Source organism: Dermacentor variabilis, chromosome 1 (genome assembly GCF_050947875.1).
Source record: "Dermacentor variabilis isolate Ectoservices chromosome 1, ASM5094787v1, whole genome shotgun sequence".
NCBI classification, from domain to species: domain Eukaryota; kingdom Metazoa; phylum Arthropoda; class Arachnida; order Ixodida; family Ixodidae; genus Dermacentor; species Dermacentor variabilis.
The window spans coordinates 182,723,515-182,749,682 of record NC_134568.1 but is presented as its reverse complement, the minus strand read 5'-3'; the positions used below and the strand labels follow the sequence as shown (position 1 = coordinate 182,749,682).

General features: G+C 44.1%; 1 protein-coding gene and 1 pseudogene across 2 annotated transcripts in view; one reads left to right on the top strand and one right to left on the bottom strand.

The window, feature by feature from the left end:
- Positions 1 to 17,966, bottom strand: part of LOC142588605 (solute carrier family 23 member 1-like) — a 139,361-nt gene extending 121,395 nt beyond the window's left edge. Inside the window, exons 1-3 of one of the 2 annotated variants that reach the window (XM_075700446.1) lie at positions 17,808 to 17,966; positions 12,663 to 12,876; positions 10,907 to 11,008 (exon numbers count right to left, since the gene is read on the bottom strand). In XM_075700446.1, the coding sequence (XP_075556561.1) occupies positions 10,907 to 11,008; positions 12,663 to 12,784 (224 nt within the window). In that variant the 5' untranslated portion in view covers positions 12,785 to 12,876; positions 17,808 to 17,966. The remainder of the gene's footprint in view (positions 1 to 10,906; positions 11,009 to 12,662; positions 12,877 to 17,807) is intronic. The other variant, XM_075700440.1, reaches the window with a different exon arrangement.
- Positions 17,967 to 24,251: 6,285 nt separating this feature from the next.
- LOC142568340 (U2 spliceosomal RNA) lies at positions 24,252 to 24,431 on the top strand (annotated as a pseudogene).
- The last annotated feature ends 1,737 nt before the right edge of the window (positions 24,432 to 26,168 follow it).

Sequence of the window (26,168 nt, the reverse complement as noted above, 5' to 3'; positions counted from 1 at the left end):
CGAGCTGTTTTGACCCAACTGGAGCATCCCTGGATCAACTGCTTTTCTTGCGGCCGTTCGTATCATCAGTGTTTCTGCGAGGAAATACGACGGCTCGGCTCTGCTCTGCTTCTGGGTTGGCGACCGTGCGGACACTCTCTGCACAAGCGCCGTTCGACGCATCGCAGTCTAATACAGTGGGGCGTTTCCCAGTCGGCGGTCATTTGGCAGTGGTGGCAGCATCTGGAAACACGTTTAAGCTTCATACTCTGCTGTTGTAGTTTAGTAATTTCCAGCTTTCTTTTGATATCCTGTGGTTTTCATTTATGGTGTCGCTGCTGCCACAGCTGCCACTGTTGTACAGTCGTACAGTTGTGCTAGCCAATGACTGGTTTAACGAAACTCCTGGTTGCTGGTTTATCTTTGCTTTCATTTATTTTTGCCTTCTTTTTTTGCGCAATGTCTGACATTTCCTTAACGTGCCAGGTTGCTTTACAGGACGAAGGGTCTGTGAAATGTAGTGAGTCTTTGTACATGTATCATTTCGGGAAGGGTGCTGGTTTGCAAGAAAAGTCCTACAAATCAAAATCTGAGGCGGCAAAAAAGGCCTGGAAATGCGCGACATGCAAGAGCGCTGGCTTGCGGGCTAGTCGCAGTGAGGATGACGTTGCCATAAGCCTGGCACTTGCTTCAGTCAACGAGAAGCTTGAGGGCCTGCCGACTCTCGTAGAAAAAGTAAACAGCATGAAACAGGCAGTTCAGTTTCTGTCACAAAAATTTGATGAATTTCAGGAAAAGATCTCTAAGCAGGGCAACGAAATCAAAGATCTAAGAAAAGAAGTTACAGAAATGGAAGAAAGAGAAAAGGTGCATGCGTCTGTAGAATCCAGCCTTCAACAGCAGGTGAATGACCTTGAATTTCGGAATAGGCGACTGAACTTAGAAGTCCATGGACTCCCTGTTAAGGAGAATGAAATCTTGATGTCCCCTCCCAATAAGGTTGCTGATATGCTCCAGATACCTCAGCTTGTAAAGGCTGACGTTGCATGCGTGCACCTGCTGCCCGCGAGGAGAGACTACGTGCCAGGAATTATTGTTCGTTTCACACAGCAGGAGACCAGAGATGCATGGCTTAAGAAAAAGAACGACCTTCGGGATGAAAAACTGCGAATATTTTTTTCAAGAAAACTTGACTCGGCAAAACAGGGAGCTTCTACGATCCGCAAAAGAAGCGGCAAAAGAGAAAGGGTATAAGTTTGCTTGGGACGTTAACGGCAAGGTGCTTGTTCGAAAGACCGACGGAGCTCATGCCTTTCACATTAAGGATATGGGCGAACTGGAAGAGCTATCATGAATAGTTTTTTTTTGTGGGTGATAAAGGAAGGATGCATGAGGAGGTGAAGTTTCACTTGCCTAATGATGTAGATGAAGTTGTAGCAGCATTTTCCGCACACTGCATCAAATGTATCCACCTGAATACACGATCTGTGAGAAATAAGGTGTCATGTTTGGAGGAGCTGTTTACCAGATTTTCTTTTGAATTTTCGGTTATCATGCTAACCGAGACATGGAGTACTAATGACTGCGATGTTTTTAGGTTGCCTGATTATAATACCTAATATTTAAACAGGTCACACTCGAGAGGGGTTGGAGTAGCGCTGCTCATTATGGGGGATGCTGAATGCGGAATCATTGAGTCTTACACCGTAATGTCTCCAGACGATGAACTGTTGTCGTTGTGCACAGATAAGCGTGCATTTTCAGTGTGTTATCGGCCACCGTCCAGTGATATATCAACGTTTCTAGAGTTTTGTGACCAATTACGAGCATTTGTGTCTCAAAATTATAATTCTAAGACAATAATAACCAGTGAAGATTTTAACATTGACATGAGTACAAACAGATATTCATCAAACGCTTTCAACATGGTTATATTATCAAATGGTTTTGCCAACTAGGGTTACACCGGAGGGCGAGTCAACCCTTGATTTGTTTATCACTAATTCCATGCAGTCAAACGTTAAATTTGGACCATTATCGTGTTCAATCAGTGATCACCTGCCGGCGTTTCTGTGTGTAGAATTAAGCGAGTCACAAGGAAAAAAGTTGCCACGGGTATTGTACCAGCTAATTACAGATAAAACACTGAAGTATTTTCGCGACGCCCTGATGTCAACAAAATGGGACACTATCACTAACCTCACAGATGCCAATGAGGTTTACGACAAGTTCTTCGATATACTGACCCAACTATACCACAATAGCTTCCCTTTCAGAATACGTAGAAAAAGTAAGAAAACGCCGACACCATGGATTACTCCTGAATTACTCAATGAAATGAAAATTAGGGACAAGTTATATCAACATTTCCTTCAGACACGATCAACCGATGACCTTGTCGCATTCAAAAAGTATCGCAATAAGCTAACAAAATAGTTGCGACATGCACGCACAGTATAATATTCATCTTTGCTGGAAATTGAGTGTCGTCAACATAGTTTGCTATGGTCGAGGTTGAACACTCTCCTAAATCGAAGTCATTCACATAGGCCATTTAACGAAATTACAAATTAATGGCAAAGATTTATCCGGCGTTAAACTCGTTGACGCAGTTAATGATTTTTTCACAAGTATCGGTACGACTCGGTCTCCATCCTCTCAGGCTAGTAACTACGTATGCGCTCATAATGACAACCCAATGTACCTTCATCCTGTAACACTTAATGAAGTTGCGTCCGTTATAAAAGCCTTGAACAACAGCACCAGTTGTGACATAGACGGTCTTCAAGTTGGCCCTATTAAACACGTGGTTGACACTATTGCCCCAGTACTCGCTCATATTTTGAACACGTGCTTGAAATCAGCAATTCTTCCGGCGAAAATGCAGTGTGCAAAAGTTACTGTTAAATATAAAAAAAAAGAGATCGCAATGATCTGAGCAATTACAGGCCGGTATCCATTCTACCCGTGTTTTCAAAAGTATTTGAAAAAATTTTGTGTTCAAAGGTGACAAACTTTATTGAAAAACATAACTTTTTAACACCACATCAATACGGTTTTCGTAATAATAAATCAGTCGAATTAGCGTTACTAGAACAGAAAGAATATATTAACAGAGTTGTAGAACAAAGCAATAGTTGTTGGTATTTTCGTAGACTTTTCTAAAGCATTTGATTTAGTTCACAATAATATTTTGCTGGAGAAATTACAATATTATGGGATACGAGGACAGTCACTATCTCTTTTAATATCCTACCTTTCCAACAGAGCCCAAGTTGTTAAAATAGATACTTTTGCTTCGAAAGCCAGGACTGTCCATTGCGGAGTACCCCAGGGAAGCATTTTAGGCCCGATACTTTTTAATATTTATATTAATCATATCGTCAACATTAACCCTGAGACAAGATTTATTATCTATGCAGATGACACCAGTATTTTTTTTCTCCGGTTATGATATCCATACTCATATTGAACAATGTAACATTACAATGAAATCCTTAGAGGAATGGCCGAAACTTAATCTAATGAAAGTAAATGAGAGCAAAACGAAAGCAGTTATATTTAGGCCGAAAAACAAACGTATAACTCCGCATCAAGATATTAAATTAAACTCGCGGAGTATTGAAATAGTCGAGAATTTCGAATGTCTGGGTGTCATCTTTTCCGCGAACCTGCCTTGGGATAATCATGTCAAATATGTTGTAATTAAATTGGGCCAAATAACAGGTGTAATACGCTGCTTAACGTATATTCTTTCTATGCGCATCAAACTCTTGCTGTATAATTCCCTTTTTTCTTCACACTTGAACTGCTGTGAGTTAGTGCGGGGAAACACGACATCCAGCAATCTAGGGCATATTCACTTACTACAGAAAAAATATCTCCGACATAGATATAATGCTCCCTACACTGCATCGACAATAACTTTCTTCATGAACACCGATGTAATTTCAGCGTATAATCTGTACAAATATCGATTATGTCACGTCTATGAGGCGGAAGTCTATAAGAATATTTTTAATCTGCATAAACTCGCCCAATTGCAAACTAGAGCACCAAATTATATCACAAGACACTTCGAAGACTGGACAGTACCGACACCACGGTCAAACTATGGGAAACAGTGCCTGAGATATATATTACCCACACTCCTAAATTATTAGAATTCGTTCGTTTCAATCTTTTCTCTTCGTCTCTCAATGAGCTCCGGCTGATGTATGTGATTGCTTTGTAACACTTGTGTGAACATTCTATGTGTATTTTTCCATTGATGCTCTTCGTGACTTTTGAGTAATGTATATGATGTGCAATATTATGTATGTACGGCATACATGTGTATATTTTGAATGAATCATAGAATGGTGATGCTGCCTCTGCCAAAATGAGGGATGGTGGACTTGTCAAGCTGTCCAATGGACAGCTTTTTTTTCCACCCGCCACTGTAACTTACAAGATCTGTACCTTACAAGATGGAAATAAGCTTTCACTTCATTTCATTCCAAGATAGTGCAGCCTAAATATGCGGACCGATCCCCGATGTCGTGCACTCTAAACTACAAACCACATGGTGCAATGCGCTCAAGACGATCTTGCCTTTCTTCGATGTCAACCACTGTTGACTCACCTTCTCTATTTTGGCCTTCATTTTATTGGTCCTAATGGGGCACAGGTGAAATAAACGAATAAGTAAAGAAATAAATAAATAGATAAATAAATAAATAAATGTGCAAACCGAAAAAATGAGCCTTTTCGACACAGTGGAGGTCCGAAAGTGCGCGCGACCTTGGCAGCAAATCCAATGCTAGAGCATATTGACGCGTGTACTTGTCTTTATTGGGGGACACGTTTCGCCGCCTAACAAATGTTATCGCACAGCGCGGGACGCGCCTGCATGTATCCGAAGTTTCTGGAAAGTTATCGATGCTTCTATCCGCTGTTTGTTGTCGCAGAACCTTATGTTATCTGATTTCATCGCGTGACGCGAATGGTGTAGAACTTTGTGGAAGACTCGCGGGTCCAAGCGATTATTTTGGAACATTCGACGACTGCTGTATAAAAGCCGACGCGCTCGACCCGCTGATCAGATTTTCGACGAGCGCCGACTGTGTTCGCCGCTCTCGTTGTGCTTTAAGTGTAGCCTGTTTTGTGGGCACAGGTTCGCCCAATAAAAGCTAGTTTTGCCTTTCACAGTATTGCTACTGTGTTCTTTGACGTCATGACCACGTGAAAATATTCACGTTGTCCCTTACTTTTTGTATTTTTTACATTCAAAACCTTAAGCACTTACCACCACTGTCCTCAAATCCAACGACCGTACATTTTTGTATATTGTGCGATGGCACTAGACGTTGTCGACTGCATGTTTGATCCTGCTGCGCGATGCGGCTGCATAGCTTTTCGGAAAAGGTTGCAGCTATCGTTAAGAAAGGCGCAAGAATCTATTGCCAGTCAGCGCAAGCACGCGAGAATGATCGAACCCGACTCGCTCATGGTCTGATTGGCGCACCGGAGCGTAGCGTCGTCTCCCGGGTGTTCCCGAAGATAGATCGATTCAAGGGTCTGCTGGCTCGCAAGACGTTCGAGAAGTACGAAACTAATGCTGGCATATTTTTTGGCGGGCCTTCGTGTTGACTTCGATTTATCTCCGTCACTGAGTCCCTGGAACGGGGAAAACGAAGCGATTCGCCGAGCGCCAACCCTGACGCACCCCCGCCGTGAAGCGGCGACACGGCTGCTCCGCTGTCTCCTGGTCGCATTGGGGCTCTCCTCTGCCCCATGAGGAGGCCTTTGGCTTTTGCGAGCGCATTGGCTCGTACCGATTGCTTCTCAGGTGACGGCGATCGTGCCCGACCAAACAGGATCTTTGGACGCAGAAAATACTGTATTGTTATTTTTTTTGTAGCTGTACCAAATGTTTGAAATTAAAGCAACGTAAATGAAGGCGACGTTATGTTCATCATTCGAGCTGCACATTGGTAACCTCTAGATAAGGAGTAATTTGCGCGATTACGTGCGTAATAAAGGTAGGGTGCGTGAATTAACTTTTTGAAGATTCATCTTAGGTGCCTTAAACATTCGGGTAGCTTGAAGTCCATCTTCGACGTTGTGCCGAGGAAAACAATGAAAATTTCAATAAAAAAGCTTGTGTGAGAGCTATGCTAATGCGTATTTCGCCCTTCTTAGGCTCGCTGAAATAAAAACTCACTCAGGAATACAGTACCTATATGAAGTACGCATCACCGCTCGTGCAATTCGTCATGCTGCCCAGTCACAACTGGCCTGATCCTGTGTTCGACTGACTGTATTCGCTATATGAAACAGCCATTACATGTTCACCTTGATGTTTATAGGGCTTTGTAACAGTCCAGCCACAATTGTATTTAACCTCATATCTCTCTACCTCCCAGGCGCATTTGAACACAAGATATTGTAGTATACGGAGCCGGCAGCATTAAGATCACGTTATAGTACCAGTTTGGAACCGTCGACGTAGCAGGCTCTTAAGTAACACGTCTCTGTTGTCTTACGCGAGCCTGTATCGGAGTATACTGAAATATAAAACAGTGTGAGTTTCCGTTCCGTAGAGGCTTTCTTGTCGCTCCTCAACTCCGAGCACAATACGCACTCGACAGATACATAGAGCTGCTCTTCAAGGAATAAAACGGAATACCTGCGTTGTTTCCTGGAACGCATCGTTATCTTTTTACCTCTTGTTTGTGCCAGCATTTCCAAGGTTTGGACGAACAGCCGATATGCCTTTCTACCACGGTGTTCAAATCAACAGCAAGTGCAAATTCACCAGCAATAGCACTAAAGTCCCCGACCACGTTTTCACAAAAGTTCCGCGTCCATCTGGACTGGGAGATGATGGCTTCAGTTGTCAAACTCCCTCTCCGTTTCCATAAACAATATTTGCACTGCTTTCTCAACTATACATTGGTCGGTTCATCCGCAGCCTCGCCAGAATTGCATCTTCTCTACACAGGCTCCTGTTCGTGGTCACTTCCGCACTGTCTGAGGACTGCACATCTGCTTTTTCAAGGCCTTAAGCAACACTTCACTTCAGAGCCAGTTTTCCTTAACTTCAATAAGAGCTCCCACAACACTCGACACTGACGCCTGTGCCACTGGCATATCCAGATGGGCGAGCCTTGCAGCCCCCCTCCTTATATATATATATATATATATATATATATATATATATATATATAGTTATGGGCTGAGGAAATTACGCTGGCCCCGGTAGTAACATAAAGAAAAAGGGTACGACGTACGTTGAATAAGCACAGTACACTTGACTGACGTTTCGGCTGGTGGACCAGCCTTTGTCAAAGTAACATGTACATGCATTTTGGATTCCTTAAAAACCCGCGATGCATCAGATAAATTTGTGCGCAATAATAACAAGAAAAGACAACATAAATATAGCGATACCGCTAGCGATAGCGATACCACACACGTGGCGCACAGTGCAGAACTGAATCGTTCGTTTACTCAATATTACAATGTAAACCACTTGAAATCAACAATAAAAAGAAACATGCAGATAATAAGGCACCGCGCAATAGTACATTCAAGGTGCAGGTGAAGTGCACTGTTCAGTAGTCGTCATAACGAGCAGGATGAATTACCAGGGCTTTTATTGGCATGCGGACGGTGGAATACAGTGTCGTGTGCAGACAATGGACATTATGTGACACAGAATTGACGCAAAAGCGAAAAAAAGGCAATAATAATACAGGGTTCTCGAAAGAAAGCTGCGTCTCATGGCATACATAAGGCGTGACGGCTAATGTCAAGGATGCTTAGTAGGCACGCTGGTTAGTGTGCCCGTGCTTTCGGTAATGCCAGATGACACGGTGTTAAACTTATAGATTAGGTGAGACTCGCGGACTTCGCGATATGATGGGAATGAAAGCCTGATTCAAGTACAGTGGCCCTGAGTTTTTTGAAAGAATGCCCTGGTAAGCGAATATGTCTTGATGATGGAAGGCTACGAAGAGTATTGGCATGCGATCTGTGGTTATTAAAGCGTATTCGAAACGAGGTTTCTGTTTGGCCAATATACTGCTTCCTGCAAACTTGCAAACTGTGCACTCGAGCATGTATACAACATTCGAGGTATCGCAATTAAAAGATCCGCGAAGTTTTACGGTAAAGTCTGAGGACGTACTAATCATTCTCTCTGCTGTTTGCATCTGCATACACACCTTGCCACGTGCTTTGTTGCATGGGACGCATCCAGACGTCTTGTTGTGCTCATTTAATTTTGAGGATGTGAACATATCGCGGAGGTTCTACTTTGACAAAGGCTGGTTCACCAGCCGAAACGTCAGTCAAATATACTGCGCTTATTCCCCCCCCCCCCAACGTACGTCGTAATCTTTTTCTTCACATATATATATATATATATATATATATATATATATATATATATATATATATAGATAAAGATTGCCTATGTCAGATGGCACAATTCTAATCCTTGATCTCAAGTACTCGATGAGGCAGCCTTTACTTATACGAGAACTGAAAATGCGCAATTGTAGCATTTGCGTAATTACGCTAATGAAATTTTTAATTAATGACTTTACGCCACACGTTTTAATCTACGAATTATAGCCGCTGAGTTCGCACGGCGTATCCACTTGGAACAAATTTTCTGGAGAGCCCTAGTTTTGATATATTAACTTTCAAAGCACTTGATGATGACTTCTCCTTGGGCGAGTTGGTGCTTACTTAACATGACGCTTTCTAGCGCAAAAACTCTAAAAAAAGGAAAACAGTGAGACGCAAAAGAAAAAAAAGACGAGCGCTCGTCTTTCCTTTCCTTTTGCGTCTCTCTGTTTTCTTTTTTTAGAGTTTTTGCGATAGAAAGCGTCATGTTAAACTTTCAAAATGTCCGTCGAAATGCATTGGTATTCCAGTTACTTTTGTGATTTATTGCATGAAACAGGGGTTTCATTAAAAAGTCTGGGCTCAGGAGCAAACAAGTCTAACAAGGACAAATCACGCTATATTTCAGCTTTTCCGTCGTTGTTTTTAAATAACCTATTTTTTCATGTCCACAGTGTCAGCACAAGAAGCGATGAGCACCGACATAAGGCGTTATAACCATACGTATATGTGCTGTCGCCAAAGGCTGACAGCCACGCTAGCATACGCTTATCTGATGGTAATATGTGACTACACAGGCATGTCCTGTCGATTGAAACGCATCGCTGAACTAAGAAAATGTTGCATAGCCCTAGCGCCAAGAACAAGAAACGGTTATCAAAATCGACAGTAACAGCCCACACAGCGACCCGGGTCAGCGGTTCATTTAGGATTTTTTCGAAGTTAAAATACCCATCGCAAAACAAAATCAGTGTCGTGGAACTTCCAGGCACACTACTGAATACGGACAAATTTTTCTTTCTGATACTGACGCAGGCGTAAATTTTAGTTTCGGGGCGATAGCGAATCTACGATGTCTGTGCGAGACATGGAGGAAAGAAAACGTTCTTTCCCTTCCTCCACGGGGCGAGACAGGTCTGTGCGATACTGAAACGTCGCCAGAATCTTGATATGGCAAATTATTCACAAGTTATGTGCTGGAATGGCGTAATGGTAAAGTACCGGGTTTGGGATCTGACAGAGGACCGAACCCTGGTGGCGATGCTCTGCGTTGCTTTCTATATTCAAATTATATATATATATATATATATATATATATATATATATATATATATATATATATATAGCACCTAGCGCCCCAGCATGCAGGGAGCGAAACTGGGCTCATGATCCGGCATGGCACTGGACATTGGATACTAGGTTTGCAGTGCCTTTAATTTTAAGGTCACGTTCAAGGTGCCTGCAGTTATTGTATCGGGGGGAGAACATACGTTTATTACGGGGGAATGATGTTGGCTGATTTTGCGTGCAATAACATGTCTTTAAGTTTCTGCTACGGCGATAGGTAACCCTTGGTACCCCCGGGAACGCTTTCCTCAGACGTCGCTCCACTAACCCGTTTAAACTAACCGAGGACGACGAGGCCGTCTTTGACGAAGTTAGGTCCTCCCCTCCAAATCTTGGCCAGCCTTTCTGAGGGAACTTACCCTGTTTATGACCTTTATACCACGTACGCTACTCCATCTATCAGCTCCCTTTTTAACATAGGTGCAACACAGGGTAGGCAGCCGGTCTGAGAACTGGCTAACCTCTCTGTCTTTCCCTCTATGTCTCGCTAGTTAGTTATTTTTCATTGGGTTGCTTAGTTCTTTCTTTCTTTCTTTTTTTCGCTTCCTTTTTGTTATTAGGTTGTCAGTACTATTCCAACCTTCTCATCTCCCCTTATTTCATTTTTTATTTTGATATCGATTCATTTTTTCCAGGAGCACCAGTTTCTGCCCCTACTTTCATTCTTTCTTTTACAGAGATGATTGTTCGCTGACCTCCAGCAGAGCACATAGTCAGATAGGCGTGCGAAAACATTGTTTGGAATAGGGGCTCAGAAAGTTCGGTTATGAGAATTCATCACTCGTTTTTATTTCCTTTCCTTCTTTTTCTTTTTTAGCATAGCTAGGGCACTAGGCAGTATAATAGCAAGAGCATGGTGACGCAACCCACCACCCCGTTCGAAAGGGGACACTCATAGCATCCATCCATCCATCCATCCATCCATCTATCCATCCATCCATCCATCCATCCATCCATCCATCCATCCCTCCATCCATCCTTCCATCCATCCGTTCGTCCGTCCATCCGTCCATCCATCCATCCATCCATCCATCCATCCATCCATCCATCCATCCATCCATCCATCCATCCATCCATCCATCCATCCATCCATCCATCCATCCATCCATCCAGAAGTGTAGTTCCGAGTGTAGCACCATTCTGTTATATGGGGTCTAATGTTTGGAAAATCGGTTGAACCTACCGGCTCTTTCTCGAAGGTGAGGTGGGTTTCCCCGTTCCCAGGACGCTGGGTTTCCATTGGTGCTTTGCTGAAGTCGAAAACGTCTTCTCCAGTTGGCAATTCCTGTCCGACACATGCATGAAACAGAACATTGTGTTATACTAACACAAACATGTCGAAGCATTAAATTGACAAAGAACTGGGTAGTGGATTTTGCATAATCTATAGAAACAGTCGTCGAGGAGTTCCCCTGGATGGTAAGTACAAGGATAGCTCATTTTTTATGGTAGCTTATATAGCAGCTCAGATAATAATATGACAAAATTATTTGCCCTGGTTTAACATGCCGGATGTGGCATGCGTTATAAAAGTGTTAATAACAATAGCTAATATGCATCAACCACCCACATATGCGGGAACAAAAAGAATGCGTGCTCTTTGTAGTGATACTGATTGTTTACGAACGGTTGCTGAATTCTGTTTGCATGCCGTTGCAATGTTTCCAGCGTTCTTGTGCACACGACTTGCATGCCATTTTGAAGCTTTGTTTGGTATACTGAGAGCAAACAAATCAAGAAAGGTGCCAAGATTCGTGCAGTTCCCTTAGGAATTCCTACACGGTGTGCTCTTTATGGCGTTTTGTTTTGTTACTGAATCTGGTGGAGCTGATTAGGGGTGCGGGGGAGGGAGGGTGCTCTTTGGGATCAGTAAGCCTGGTAGTCTGGGCCAGAGGAGGCTCTGCCCGAACATGTTTTTACAGGACGCTAAGACGTATTGTCACCACGTGTACAAGAATTGTGTTTCTGGCTGCAATTGGAAGCAAAAACTGAACAGTTGCGTTTGCACTGTCAGCGGTGGTTTGGTGAATAATAGTCATTGTACAAATGCGCAACGAAATACCTCCGTTCTCAAAGTTCTTCGCAAGTTGTGAAACACCGCCTTGCCCTGAACGCTGAAGAACCGGCAGGATTGGACGAAATACTCTCTATTAGCTACTTCGCTGCACTCTGTGAGCAAAGGAGAAAGAACGCAGACTATGTTCAACCCCCCGCAGAGATGCAGAACGACCACTTGAAGATAAGCGGCTTCTGTTCACTTAAGCTTCTCCATTTGAACCAGCCCTCCTAAAGTGGTGGCAAAAGTGCCTGAAAGTTGCAGCGAATCGCCTCGTTGTGGAACTGAATCCTGATCTGTAATGAATCTTGATATATAATTCTAAGGTATGTGACTGCGTGAATTATTTGACTGAGATTAAAGCCGTAAATATTTACAGACGACAATAAGATCTAGTAACCTGGGATGTTCTCCAATAATTGAATTCTGTTAGTGCCTAACGGTAATACATGTCATCCTCCTGCCATAAGTAAAGACGAAATGTTATACGAGCGATTGTTTGCATCTGTACGTTGCAAGGTAAGATCGAGGCAATGCTCTGCGCATAGTATCGTTCTAAGAATGTTTTATCTGCCCTCTCCATGTGTCGAAAATGTCGAAGCCTTAGGTAACGAAAAATGCCTGATCGAACTACGCTTGCGAAACAAAAATTAAGAAAGAAAGAGAAAGAAACGAAAATCCATATATTCAAGGTATGGAGTACGTGATGTTGCCCATACGATCGAGGTTAAGGAGGGCACGGACAGTAAGCGCGTGCATGCCTGTCGGAAGGGGTGGAGGAAGAGATCGAACGGGTGTGTGACATCTCGTGTCGAGAAAGATGACCCTAAGGCGTTATGATGCGCTGCCCCCAGTACCGGTTGTATCCTTCATTTCCCCTCACCTTGTGGGCAAACAGCGGCTCTTTCTCGGACAGCTCGGTGCCGTCATCGGGAACCTCCTCAGGGACTCTGGTCGTCGGCTGGCCGTTGTGGTGAGCGTGACTCTCGTTCCGGGCACTTCCATCGTGGTTGGGAGACGGATCCTCCTGGGCCCCGGCGTTGGATCCCCTCTCTGGATCCATTATGGCGTGCCGACAGTGGCGGCCTGCTGTGAACCTGAAAGGAGAATACGACCCAAAGGAATCAAAAGGAGGAGCTTTGAAAGAAAAAATTGACTTTCAGTCGCTTTAGTATTTCTCTTTATGCTTCCTTTTCCTTTTTTTTTTGCTTGCTTGCTTTTGGTTACAAAATTGTGAATGTAGGGTGTTGCTGCGCCGGTCGTTTACAAGAAAACGCGATCTCTTGCAGACAGATTCAAACAAAACGTGGACATTAGCGAGAGTAAGAACCACTCAACCGTGAGGTGTTCGAGGTTCTCGAAACGCGGTAAGAACTGACCCAGATGTGTCGGGCTTCTTCGTGTTGCCGTCCTGTTGTCTGCATTGTCTCTTCGGTAGATTTTCCTGCTTCTGTTAGTTTATCCGCTGTTTGCCAATTTAAAGCAACAAAGTATATGTGTCGCAAATGGTTCACTGTCTCCTCCTCACGGCTCTACTGAAAACATGAGGTGGCTGCTTCTAAAATCTTACGATTAAAACACATGAGAATGCTATGGTATGGTGAAATCAATGAATATAGAATCGACGACGGAGGAACGATCCAAAGCTGCAAAAAGGTCATTAGTAAAAGCGATAGAACATGGCTTGCTTTATAATAAATCAAAATAATTGATCTGTAATTATCTGTGGCTATAAGAAAATGTACACAGGATCAGCCTACTGCCATCTCTTACTTTTAATGAAATCTGCAGGACCTAGGACTGAAATTATGCATCTTTCACGCAATTATCCACAGTTCATCATAAATGACTGAGCAGGATAAATATCTTACCATTTGGCTGAAAAAAAAAACAGTGGATCACGGTATGAAAAGAAGTTGAGCGAAATATTGAGCAAATCTAATGGAAAATTTTCCAATAGCGCCGTGGATGACGTCATTGTTTCCCACAGGGGAAAGCAGAATCATGATGGGAATTTCGATTAATAACTCCAGAGACAAAGCGACACCAGACTTAAGTTATCATTAAGCAAAGTCAGTTTCGTTTCCTTTTTGTAAGCAGGTAGTATTCCCTGGAAGAGTCTTTGATGAGGGAATTGATAGCTCAAACGAAGTGGCCCTTCAGTCCTCAAAGAAAAAAAGAAAAACGGTTGATAAAATCGTTCGAAGTCGGTGATAAAGCCTTTATTTGAGTGTTTTTGAGACTGGCGGCCCATTTCTGTGCATAGTAAGGGACTATGCAAGGAAGACGAAACGCCGTACTATGTTGGCTCAAGAGGGTGTGCCATTTACGAAGCCTTAAGAATGAGATGATCACTACACCGTGTCTACCTGCGTCGTCTAGACGCTGACGTCGTCCGGCGAACTTGTCTGTATCGAAAGTTCCATTTGAGTTTCGCACCAATGCATTTAATATACAGCAAGCCGCCACAGTGGCCGTATTTAGATGGCGTTGAAACGCAAGAATACTCGTGTACTTAGATTTAGGTGTAGGCAGATATAAAGTGAACACTCGTGCACTTATATTTTAAAAAAACCCAGGCAGTCAAAATTAAACCGAAGTACCCTACTATGGCATGATTCATAATCAGATCGTCTTTCAGTTACGTAAAACCCGAGATTTCTTTATATAGAGGACGCGCTGTCCCTTATTACCGAGATGTTACCGAACCCCCCGGGAAAAAAAAGAAGAGGTCACAGGTTACTTCCGCTTTCTACAATTCCTGGTGTTCGAGAAGGATATGCTTTACGTATGCGTATAGCTAGACACGGCAGGATTATCTGACAACAGAGAAATAAGCAGTGGTGGTGGTGATGGCCTTGAGGCATCGCAAAAGTTACCAGGAAGGTATATACAATCTGTGATCTTCTGTAACACTGTTCTCCCTTCTATAACCAATGTCAGACTCTCCAGTGTGCCTTGAATGGACTGGACGATAGGTCATTTACAGAAGCAAAGGTCTTGGGAGCCTGGCCTCACAGCTCATTAGTCCAGAAAGCCATTCGAGCGCTTCTTCTATACCTGAAGGCAACAGACTTGAGGGCCCGACTACAAACATGCTGCAGCTAGCTTTGTGCACGTAAAAGTCCGATATAGAGTTATGTCTTCTCTCTCTGTCTTTGATTCCCCCGTCCCCCAGTTCACGTGTAGGGTAGCAAACTGGACCCAGTCTGGTTAACCTCCCTGCCTTTCCTTAGTTCTTTCTCTATCTCTTACCAGGAAGGCAATCCTTTTGTAGTGCTAACAAACAACTTGGCGTTGATTTACATATTAGAGCTTTCGCAGCCCAACGGCATAATGACTCGACGAACTAGGGACATGCAGCAATTCAGCTTTGAATTGAATTCTGCGGTTTTACATGCCAAAACCAGGATTTGATTATGAGGCACGCCGTAGTGGGGGATGCCGTATTAATTTTGACCACCTGGGGATCTTTAACGTGCACCCAACGTATAGGATACGGGCGTTTTTGCATTTAGCCTCCATTGAAATCCGGCCGCCGTGGCCTGGATTAGATCCCGCGACCTCGTGCTTAGCACCCAACACCATAGCCGCTACGCCACCGCTGCGGTTGATTCAGCTTTGTTATTAAACGCCGTGAAACATCTGCTTTGGTTAAAAGACATAAGATGTGGAGGTGAGGAATCGAAAAGTGTATGTTCCGAAAACAAATGCGACGACCTTCGTTTTAGCGAAAAACGTGGAACAGTGTGGGAAAACATTCGCCGAGAGTTTTACCGCACCGTTGCAAAGTCCGAAGTACAAAGATGATTTTTGGAGACATACCATAATCTAACCCAGCGTTTTACTCGAATGCACGTAAAGGACTACACCATTCATTAAATTAGGAATTGTCATCAATGCCCCCTTGTTTAAACTGAATATAAGCTTCAAAGGGAGAGGCCGGGTTTTTAGGAGTACTGCAATATCCATTCTCATGTTGTTAACGTTGTTTTTGCGTAGATCGAAATAAGTCCTGTGATGAGTCAGGAGGACTCAAGAGTTCCTCACTTCTTCGAACAAGTGCATGCGTTTGGTCGCCGCGAATGTGAAAAGAGAGAGCGTGCGAGCTGTATGATATTTTGGCTGGAATGAGAAGTCCTTGAAAATTTTATAATATAATGGAGGCGAGGGGCTGCAACTATGCTTTGTAGTATGAACCATCATGTTTCGCTTCTCGGAACCTTATCATACAGAAGCCGGAAGGGAATTCCCTTGCAGAGCGAATTAGGAGGAATTCGCAATGCTGTTCGTCCGATGATACTTTGAGTTGAAAGGCATCTTAAATGCAGCTTTGAAGCAGCTATCTTGTGCCGTAACAGATCCTATATTCAGCAGGCTTCGGGTGTAGTACACATTTTGCAGCGTTTTGACACTTCACTGCTGCAAGCGGAACGCCCTATTGGGCCACGTAAATTGAACAGATGTAAAGAAACGCCTCGTGGCTCTTCAGCAAGGTCAGAAATATAAAACAACAATGAAGCCTCCGGCAGCACAAATATGCCTGATATCGACTAAGGTTCATTGTTACTGATCCGAAAGAGGCTTGATTCGCGAATGTTCTTCACAGGACTGTACTTTTGGCTCAAGACAGTCAAAGAGCAAGTACTGCTGAAGGAGATCTATCACTAAGGACTGCATTCTCCTCAATACTGTACGACAGTGCTTTTCTGTGGGAGAATATTGAAAACATTGAAGGGCTTGTAGTTTTACAAACAAGAGCTATACGCATAGGTAAGGTATCATCCTTCTCGAGCACCAGGAATTGTTGAAAGACATATAGCAGTCTCCATCAGTTCTTTACACTCCTATAAACTAAACAAATTGAGACATAGCTCGTCGAAGACAGCTTTCGGCTAGTAGTTACTTTTTGCCGCTCTGGCAATGATTTATTTGTGGCGGGGGTGGGTGAATTTCTGTCTTCCTTAGCTATATACTCAGGGAGAGGCTAAAGTCGAGCAGTTGGTGGGGCCGTTCTGAAAGTGATCAGGCACGCTTGAAGAAATTTCTGTGCACGCCTAGCCAAGACAGCTGTCTTCTGTAAATGTTGCCACTAAGGCAAAGTGCATAGTCGTCATAGGTCATCAGCCATATTAAGCCGACACGCAAAACAAGCCAGACATAGGAAGAAAAGTGAAATAAGCACTGTCAAGCAACTAAACATACACGTATATTTAATGCACCGCTGCAATAAGGAGCAAACATCACAAAACTCATGCAAAATATGCTTAATTTTTAGAAAATACTCACATACGTTTAAAATTAATGTAATATTGAAGAGAGATGGTCAGATGAGCGCACATGAAACCTTCGAAGGCATTGCTATCTATAAGGAAGGTGGGAACTTCGCAAGAGCTTCATGTTTCGGTTTTAGAAAAAAATGACAGCCTTGTCCTGGACAAAATTTATCAAAGGGAAGCTGAAGTATGCAGGAGCACGCACCCCAAGGACCACTTCATATGAATAGGTAGGTTGTTCTCCTGAGTAGGAGAGCGTTTGTTCATAGCAGTAAGTGTCGCCGCCAGAACACGTGGGTGCCTGCTCGTTGGACGTAATATGCAGTGAGTCTCTGCACGAAATCTGATGGCAATGAAGGCAGGTGACCGCAGGTCTCCTGTGCAAGAGTTAACACGCCGCTGGGACAAACTTCACAGCTTAGTGAAAGACCGTGCTTCTTTAGGTGAAAAGGCGGAAAGGTAGCGCAGCCTCATGCTACGAGTGTGTTAATGCTGCACACCAATTTACGCTTGTTTAAAAATGCGTCTGAAAAGATCTCTTACAAATATTTGTAAAAGGTCTGTTCGACGATTTTGTCACCTTCGGATGGCATAACGATAAGCCTCGTCAGAGCTTTCGCTCTTTTTCTGTGCTGGATTGTGAAAATATACAGAACCAAAGCGACAGGCTAGATACGTGCACCACATTACGCACTGTGGTTTTTCTATGAACCGAAAGAATACCCTTACGTGTCTGAATTGTACAGGCTTACCTCCGCAGTTAGGACCTGGCCGAGCGCGACGAGGTAGTTTCTAAGCTCCTGATGTGCAAGTGTTTCTTCCGAGGTCGGGAGTGTGAAAGAATGGGACACTTGCTATCACCGCCGTCAGTCCACAGGTGGGGGCGGGAGAAGCAGGGGGTGTAATTCAGCAACTACCGTGAGCCTCCGCCGCTAATTGGCGGCTGCCACCCCACCACAGGGGCTGTGAACGAAACTCAGAGCAGCAGATAGTGGAGGATGCTTTCGACCGGCAGCAGCATGTCTCTACGAAAACGTTGACACAGAATTGGTGCTCTTAACGTTTATGGTTATGATCACTGTCTGGCGACGCTCGAAAAGGTGCTGAGATATGTCGCCCAACCCCACGTCCACGTCTTCGCCCCGTGGTATCCACATTGCCCGATAGCTGCTCGCGTCATTGCCGCTTGTTGGGGTCTTTTCCAGAGCCACTTGACTTTCTCCCGCTGGCCTTCGTAACCTGGATGGGGGGCAGATGGGGCTAGTTGGTATTCGAGTGTTCTTATTGCAAGGCGTATACCCCGACGCAATAGACGTATGGCGTGAGCAGTAAGGACTACGAAGAGCCACATTTAATCTCTGTAAGTTAGCAGCGCTATCAGAACAGTGAAAATTGTGAAGTGCGAGAGAAGCCCACGCTATTCTTCGACAAAATAAAAAGTTGAGAGTCCTTGTTTGAGGAGCAGCTTGGAGAAAGCCCGATGAATTTATATATATATATATATATATATAAAGGGTCGGCTTTCGTTAAACGGCAAATCAAGGAACCAAGAAAATACGTTCCATTTATCAGAAGTTCTCCTGATCGCGAGCGTGCGATCAGGAGACCAGACAACATTCTGTTTTCATGAAAGGTGCAAATACTTTGCAGCATATCTGAGTACTAGGCTTCTGCTTCCAAAGTTTCTACATGCACGCAGCCCTGGAACTAGCAGCACAAAACAAAACCACAAAAAGAAGAAAAACCATAAGTCGGTAGAAAGCGATTGCCGGTTTAGTGATGCTACCACTCAAGGAGTCATCGATGAAGTTGATCTTCAACTGTGATCCCGGATAAAGAGACGAAAATCACATCTTACAGCTGCGCAAATGTAATGCAATAATTATTAATTCCGGCCTACCGTTGACTGCATTGCCTCCAAGTCCAGCCCTGGAAAAAGAAACTCTTTAAAAAAATATTGTGTGGTAGCCTAATAAGATATGGAACCATGACCACAGAATTATCTCGCAAAGTATATGCGCACATCGTAGCGAAGCGTCTATATAGAAGCTCGTACCGTCAAAACATGCCCATCTATGCGGATGCGTGACAATTCCGGTGGAACAAGAATTTTGTGTGATGTAATATCCAGAGCGCAGAAAATAACGACTCATGGTAGCGATACGAGCATACACTGCATCCCACATCTGCATGCACACAAACCCGTGCACTGCAGTAAGCTCCATTACTACTTTAGGAACTTTAAAAGAACACAGATTCCTCAGAGCTCCTTTGCATTTTAAAATTAGTGATTAATTTGATTTTTTTTTGTTCGAATTGTACGGTAAAACACCTGAAATCGTAATGACGCTGTTTCATGAAAACTCTGAGCTCCCGACAGGCTGCAAAATCTGAGCACGCCTCTGCAGCATCTGGCTTCTATAATTGCAATATATCCTTGCGTAAAACGGAGTTCTTTTCTTTTATTTCCCGATAACGTACGCAAGCAAAGATGAGAAACGTCTTATGAAACTGTGCGCACCACAATAATGAGGTGGTTGCGTAGTATGATTTAAAACAAAACGGCAATCAACGCAGGATTTCTTGGTATTCCCTACATTTGCCTTAACATAATAGTTAAAAAAAGTTATAAACTGTACGATCTGACGAATAGTATTTTCTCTTCAAACTATTTATTAGTCCTTTTCTAGTATGAACCGTTCCCTTCAATCAATTCGTCTGTTCGAGTTTTGTCATACTCTAAGCATCATTCAGATAAGTTCATCTTATCTTTTTTGCTGCATGAACAATTGCATATTAAAATACTATATTGCTGTGTATTTTACTCCAGGAAAATGAACTGCAATGAACCCCTAATATTAATTAAAAATACTGCTATACATTGGATGACAATCCTGACATCAATGCGTTAGAAGACCGTTAATAAATTAATACTTTTCATCGGTACGCAACTAAATTACTTTCAAGACTATGTTCCCCTTATACGGTTATTACTTATTCAGTAACTAGGACGGTACATTTATTTATTTATAAATATTGCGATCTTTTACAAGATCTTAGCAGGGTGGGAACCTACAAGTAAGTTCATACAAATATACAGTTCAAGCAATCATGCCGACGCTTGAATTCAACATGGCAAAAGGACAGAATGCATGAAAAAAGGAGCAAATAAACTATGTGTGGTTGAGTCATGAATGCAGGTGCGCCTGAAAACGGGATAAAGAATTTTGTTTAACGACTTCATCAGGGAGTTTATTCCAATCAACTATTGTTCTTGGAAAATAAGAGTATTTGAAGCAGTTGTTATGCGGTTTTAACGGGGTTACAGCTAGGGAGGGTTTACGACGAGTAGCATAACGAGTTAAAGGTGTTAAAATGTTAAAATTGTATACGACAGTAAGAGCAACTGACTCATAATCGCACAATACGACGGCGGACAATAAACCAGCAAGAAACCTCCCAGACTCAGCAGCTCCTAGTGAATTACATTGTGAAGCAGCTGGAGTGCCACGCACCCCTTCGCAGGACCTACTAACGCGAGTCATACGATCAAACGAATTTTACAGAAGCATTGCTCAAAATTGTTTCTCACCATGGTGCACTGCACAGAAACTGTTGCCGCTTGAGCCGCGGCAATCGTACTAATTCCTCCGTTAAGTGACATTTTGGGTTCCGATGACGCGGTAAACTTTTTATTTCTTCAACGAGTCAGACACACTAGTCGGGAACAGCTCTTCCAAAGACGTACACCGTGAGAGCGCAACATCTTGCAGGGATACCCATGCCTCAGCTCTTTGCCATGGGGATTTGGGCTTGAAAGGACGCGCACTCAGTGCGTGCGGTTCGGCTGCGCGAAAGGTAAGAGGCTCGAGCATCGAGACACACAAAAGCGCATTGTCGTAAGTCTCAAAGGCCATGTAATTGGCTTCCGTGAGAGTGATTCAGATAAACCTCACCATTGTCTGGCTTACGCCTCATTGACGTGAGTGTGTGGCGCGCCTTTCTACATCTGGCCCGCTGGCATGGCATTCCCGCGAGCTAGGGCCAGCGCTGAGTGTGTGTGAGAAGACGAAGAGTTGCAGCATTTCTTGCTCAGCGAGTCTATGCGTGCTTTTGGGGCAAAATTCTAATAGCGATACATATGGTCGCATGGGATTTCAAGCGTTCGAATGCTACCTTTAGTTGAAAACTACGAGACTAAAATAATATGTCGCGTTGTTATTCCTTTTAGGGGGAGGAGGGGGAAGGGGGGGGGTACACCACGCTGCGCAGTTTTTCATGCTGCTTTGATTATGGGTACGTTCGCAAGTTAACTTCTATCATCAAAGAAACGATTCCATATTTTCTGATGCTACGTTTAATATGACCCGTTAGCATCACTTTAGAGTAGAAAAATTAGGTTATATCAAAACCTTTTTTCGAGATAAGTGCAGTGCATCTGAAAGTAGTAGTACAGCTCAAGCATTAAAAAAAAGTATGGGGTTTTACGTGCCAAAAGCACTTTCTGATTATGAGGCACGCCGTAGTGGAGGACTCCGGAAATTTCGACCACCTGGGGTTCTTTAACGTGCACCTAAATCTAAGTACACGGGTGTTTCCGCATTTCACTCCCATCGAAATGCGGCCGCCGTGGCCGGGATTCGATCCCGCGACCTCGTGCTCAGCGGCTCAAGTATGGCCGTTGCGGAGTTTTTGGTTCGAACCCACGTAATAAGGATAGCGTTTTTTAAAATCAGATAGCCCGGTTGATAGCTCCTAACTTCGTATAGCATTCTAAACAAAATTCACGCAGAAACTCCTCTGGCAGTTGTCTAAGTATGCGTAAGCATTGTGCCACTTGCTCACCTCCACGCAGCCTGGTGTCATCGTCATCATCATCAGCAGCAGCAGCATCCTGTTTTTGTACACTGCAGGACGAAGGCATCTCCCTGTGATCTCCAATTAACCCTGTCCTGCGAACAACCGATTCCAACTAGCACCGGTGAAGTTTATAATTTCATCGCTCCACCTAGTCTTCTGCCGTCCTCGACTGCGTTTCCCTTCTCTTGGTACCCATTCTGTAACTATAACGGTCCAACAGTTATCTAACCGGCGCATTACATGGCCTGCCCAGCTCCATTTCTTTCACTTGATGTCAATTAGAATATCGTCTGTGGGACCTCTGTAGATATTTTCCAATGTATTTACGTAAGCGGTCTGTACTCCGTGCATATTCAGGCTGCTCGAAATTTGATGCATTATGCTCCAAAGTGCGGGTGGCATGTTGCATAGGCTGAAGCGTACACACAAGCCTTCAGGTGGAACAAATGCAGCTGGATCCATATGCTACGTCCAATGCCTGGATAAGTTGCGGTAGGAAAATAACTGCTCATGGTTCCAGGCAGTAACGAGCTTCGTCAGTTTGTGGCGCATCGCAAATATCCTGTCTGTGTATCAGGTATAGACGTCGGCAGTGAGCGCATAAGTGCATGAAGCATTTCTTTTTTTCCCTTCAGAACAATTGAAAACGCTCAATAACTATTGGACGACTGAACGATGCCACAACTGATGTCCTCGAATTGGTCGCCAACAATGCCGCGTTCTGTCGATGATACGCGGTACATTGTACGTCGCAGTGCGATGTATGCGCATCGATCGAATGACAGACAGTCGATGTTCGGCCCAATGTTCTGCTCAGTGAGCAAGAGGAATCCGTTGTCCTGCAGTTGAGTGCGCGATGAAAAACGTCTCGGGACGGTGGTGCAGGTAGGACGTCGCTCTCTGATGAACCATCCGGAACAGCAAGAGCGCTAAAGTGTCAAAGGGCCCCTCGTGGACGAGCCATCCACCGCGACAGAAAGTAAGGGGCACTCAAATAGGCCAGTGCCACCAATTTGATGAGAAACATGGCGGTTGGGAAAGATTACTAGTGGTGATGAAAAAATACGTAGGTCTGCGTGCAGAAGAGTTATGGTGTCGTAAGTGAGGGCCGACTTGACAGAGGGAAGTGGAATTTTGTTGGATATCGCGTCACAAGGTGAACATAATTTTTGCATGAAAGCAGTTCATGACGGCCTGATTATGGCAGAGGTCTACACCTAAAACGATGACATTGGAATAACAGCAGGAGGGCACGAAGAAGTAGACTGTACCTACGTCACTCCTTTAATTGGAAGCCGGGCGGTGCGTGGAATTGCCGTCAATGCTGTGTGGTGGTGGAGCGGCCTAAGCTGACGTGGTGATGCGGTGATTGAGGCAATGTGTACTACCTATAAAGCAAAATGTGAACCTCGGTCATACGTGATCGTAATGCATATCTGCAGTAAATTACGCGAATACTTGTATACCTAACTCCTCCTTACTCTTACTTCTTTCTTTTCTTTTTCCTTCTTGCCGGATTTATTATGTTGCTTGCTGCTTCATTCTCTGCGTCAACAGGTGACGATTCAAGTCACCTTATCGGTTCAGTTACATAATGCATGTCAGACAGCGATGGTATAATTCATCGCGGTATCAGCGCGACTATCATAGCTCTGCTATCAAGGCTGTCATTTTCTGATTTAAGTGGTTCTTCTGCTTCTATGGCTTTCCGAAAAAAAATCCAGTCCCATTCCACTCTGTGAAGGTGGCTGACCAGCGAAGCTGTGTTCGTGGGCCCCTTAATGGCGAACTGTCAATTACCGTGCGTCAAACGCCGTATACACATAAATGGAAGGCATGGCGTGACTAGTCGCTCCTCCATGATGTTGAGCCTCGGAAAAGGATTAGCCACCGAGGGGTATATACCCATTCATTGTTGTAAAAAGCGGCACGACGGTTTTTACTAACGAATACCGGCACGTAGAACAGAAGCGCACCTCACCGCACTCCGAGGGCACACACTGCTTCACCGTAGCCAAGGCGATTGTGCGTTGGTCGACGTCCCGCAGTGCGGTAACGGTTGTGAGGTCACTCGAAAGCCACGAGCAGTCACACACAACACAGGCCACACAAAATAGGTTCCCCACGAACTCCCCCCGAAACCTGGCCGTTGCTCCGGTGAAACGTTCGAAGTTTGCGGGATCCGGGCCACACGGCCGGTTCGCATTTCTTTCAGCCTCGCGGTCCTGGCGGGCAGCCTGCTTACGGGACCACCACAACGGGAGAGCGGAAGGAAAGGAAAGGATATACGCAAGCGCTTGGAACGCCGACAAAGAGAGGGTGGTGCGAACGTAGGCATGGCCGACACGGGTCAAAGTGTAGTATCTCTCCTTATCAGCTTAATATTTGATACGGGTTGTATTTGGACCTAAGATATTAAACTTATTTTTGCACATTGGCGGGGTGCTTAAAGCCTGCTTCACCTACGCCGCGGGTCGGCCCGGTATTGCACTATCTTCGGGATCGGCCCACGTATGGGGAGAAATTCTCGATCTACACGGCTCTTGCCCACGGACCCATTTTTCATCAGAACCTAGCCATATAGAGCTTCGCTGTAGCAAAGCTCTAATTTACCAACGCGGGCAGCAGCATATTGGGCAAGCGGAGGATGTAAGCCTGGTTCTGGCGGATGCTATGAAGTGAAGTAACCTTCCACTTCTAGTAGCAACTAGATGAAGCGCCTTTCGCAGGTACACGTTGTCAATGCTTTTACGTGTTTATCAAACGAAATTCAGTGGTTGGACAAATTAGCTACAGTTGCCTATAAACGCAGCACTTCCATGAAATTAATGCAGTCGGCTGATGGCAATTACTTGCCCGCTGCTTATGTTATTCCTAAATGTAGAATCGAAAATTGTTGATATTATTAGTGAATAGATGGACTCATGCTGGAAAGGGAAATTGCTTACATCTGGAAATTTTGCCCTTGTTGAGTTCCTTCTACTCCTGCCATATTTACTGACAAAACGTACTTAACGTAAAATAAAAATGAAAAAAACGAATCCCGTATGTTGAATACATGTATTCTCAATATGAAACTGTACTTTCAGAGCTTCCAGTGCGTTCACCGTACTCTGTTGCACCAACTTCTCTATGCGCTCACACAGCTTTTATGCGGTTACTTCTTTAAGCATTGCTCATGGTTTTAAGCACCAATAGTCATTTCATAATGTTTGAGCTGTACTATAGAGTACACTGTACTGAGAGCAACTTTTGCTGTGTTTGCGCACATGTTTTTAGGGATGCACATGCTGCAAGTCGCTCATTATTTGGATACATGTAAAATGTTCTTAAGTGGTATGTACCTGCCCTAGGAGATTGGGGAACAGTGGGGTGTGGCAAGAAATGAAAATTCACGCCAGGGACTGATTTGTGCTAGTGAATTGATTATTCTTTGTCTTAGGATGAGTATAGTCAAGCGAATACGATCGTGACCAAGTTCATTGTGCGAGGACCCGCCGTGGTTGCTCAGTGGCTATGGTGTTGGGCTGCTGAGCACGAGGTCGCGGGATCGAATCCCGGCCACGGCGGCCGCATTTCGATGGGGGCGAAATGCGAAAACACCCGTGTGCTTAGATTTAGGTGCACGTTAAAGAACCCCAGGTGGTCAAAATTTCCGGAGTCCTCCACTACGGCGTGCCTCATAATCAGAAAGTGGTTTTGGCACGTAAAACCCCAAATATTATTATTATTCATTGTGCGAGAGTATATATTACAGGAATAAAACAGGGCTCCTGATGTATCCTTCCTGGCTTCGACAAACAAAAAGCGGTGTTGAGAGGAGGTAATACAGTTATCTTGAATATAAGTGATAACGAACCATACAGTTATTCTCGTTTGTATTGAATAAACAATCAAGTTAAAGATAATAATGAAAGAAGCAAAACTCCTACCAGGTAATGTCGAGCCAAAAGACAAAATGCTCACATCTTGCTGAACAGGGTCGCGCCGGTGCGCGAGAAACCGTGGCAGGATAAGACAGCAATAAATTAAGAATATTCCTTAAAAATTCAAACTGTTAAAAGTGATAGTGAGAAGAATACAGACGACCGCTGCTGGCTCTTGCCTCTTGTCTATCTAGATGATGTTTACGTACGGCGACCTCGGAGCAGGCACTAAGCAAAGCGGTGATGCGATATCTCAGCTTGCACATCAACAAAGTCATTCTCAAGGCGACATTTGAATTTCTTCCTCTAACCTGAGGTGCCGCTCAT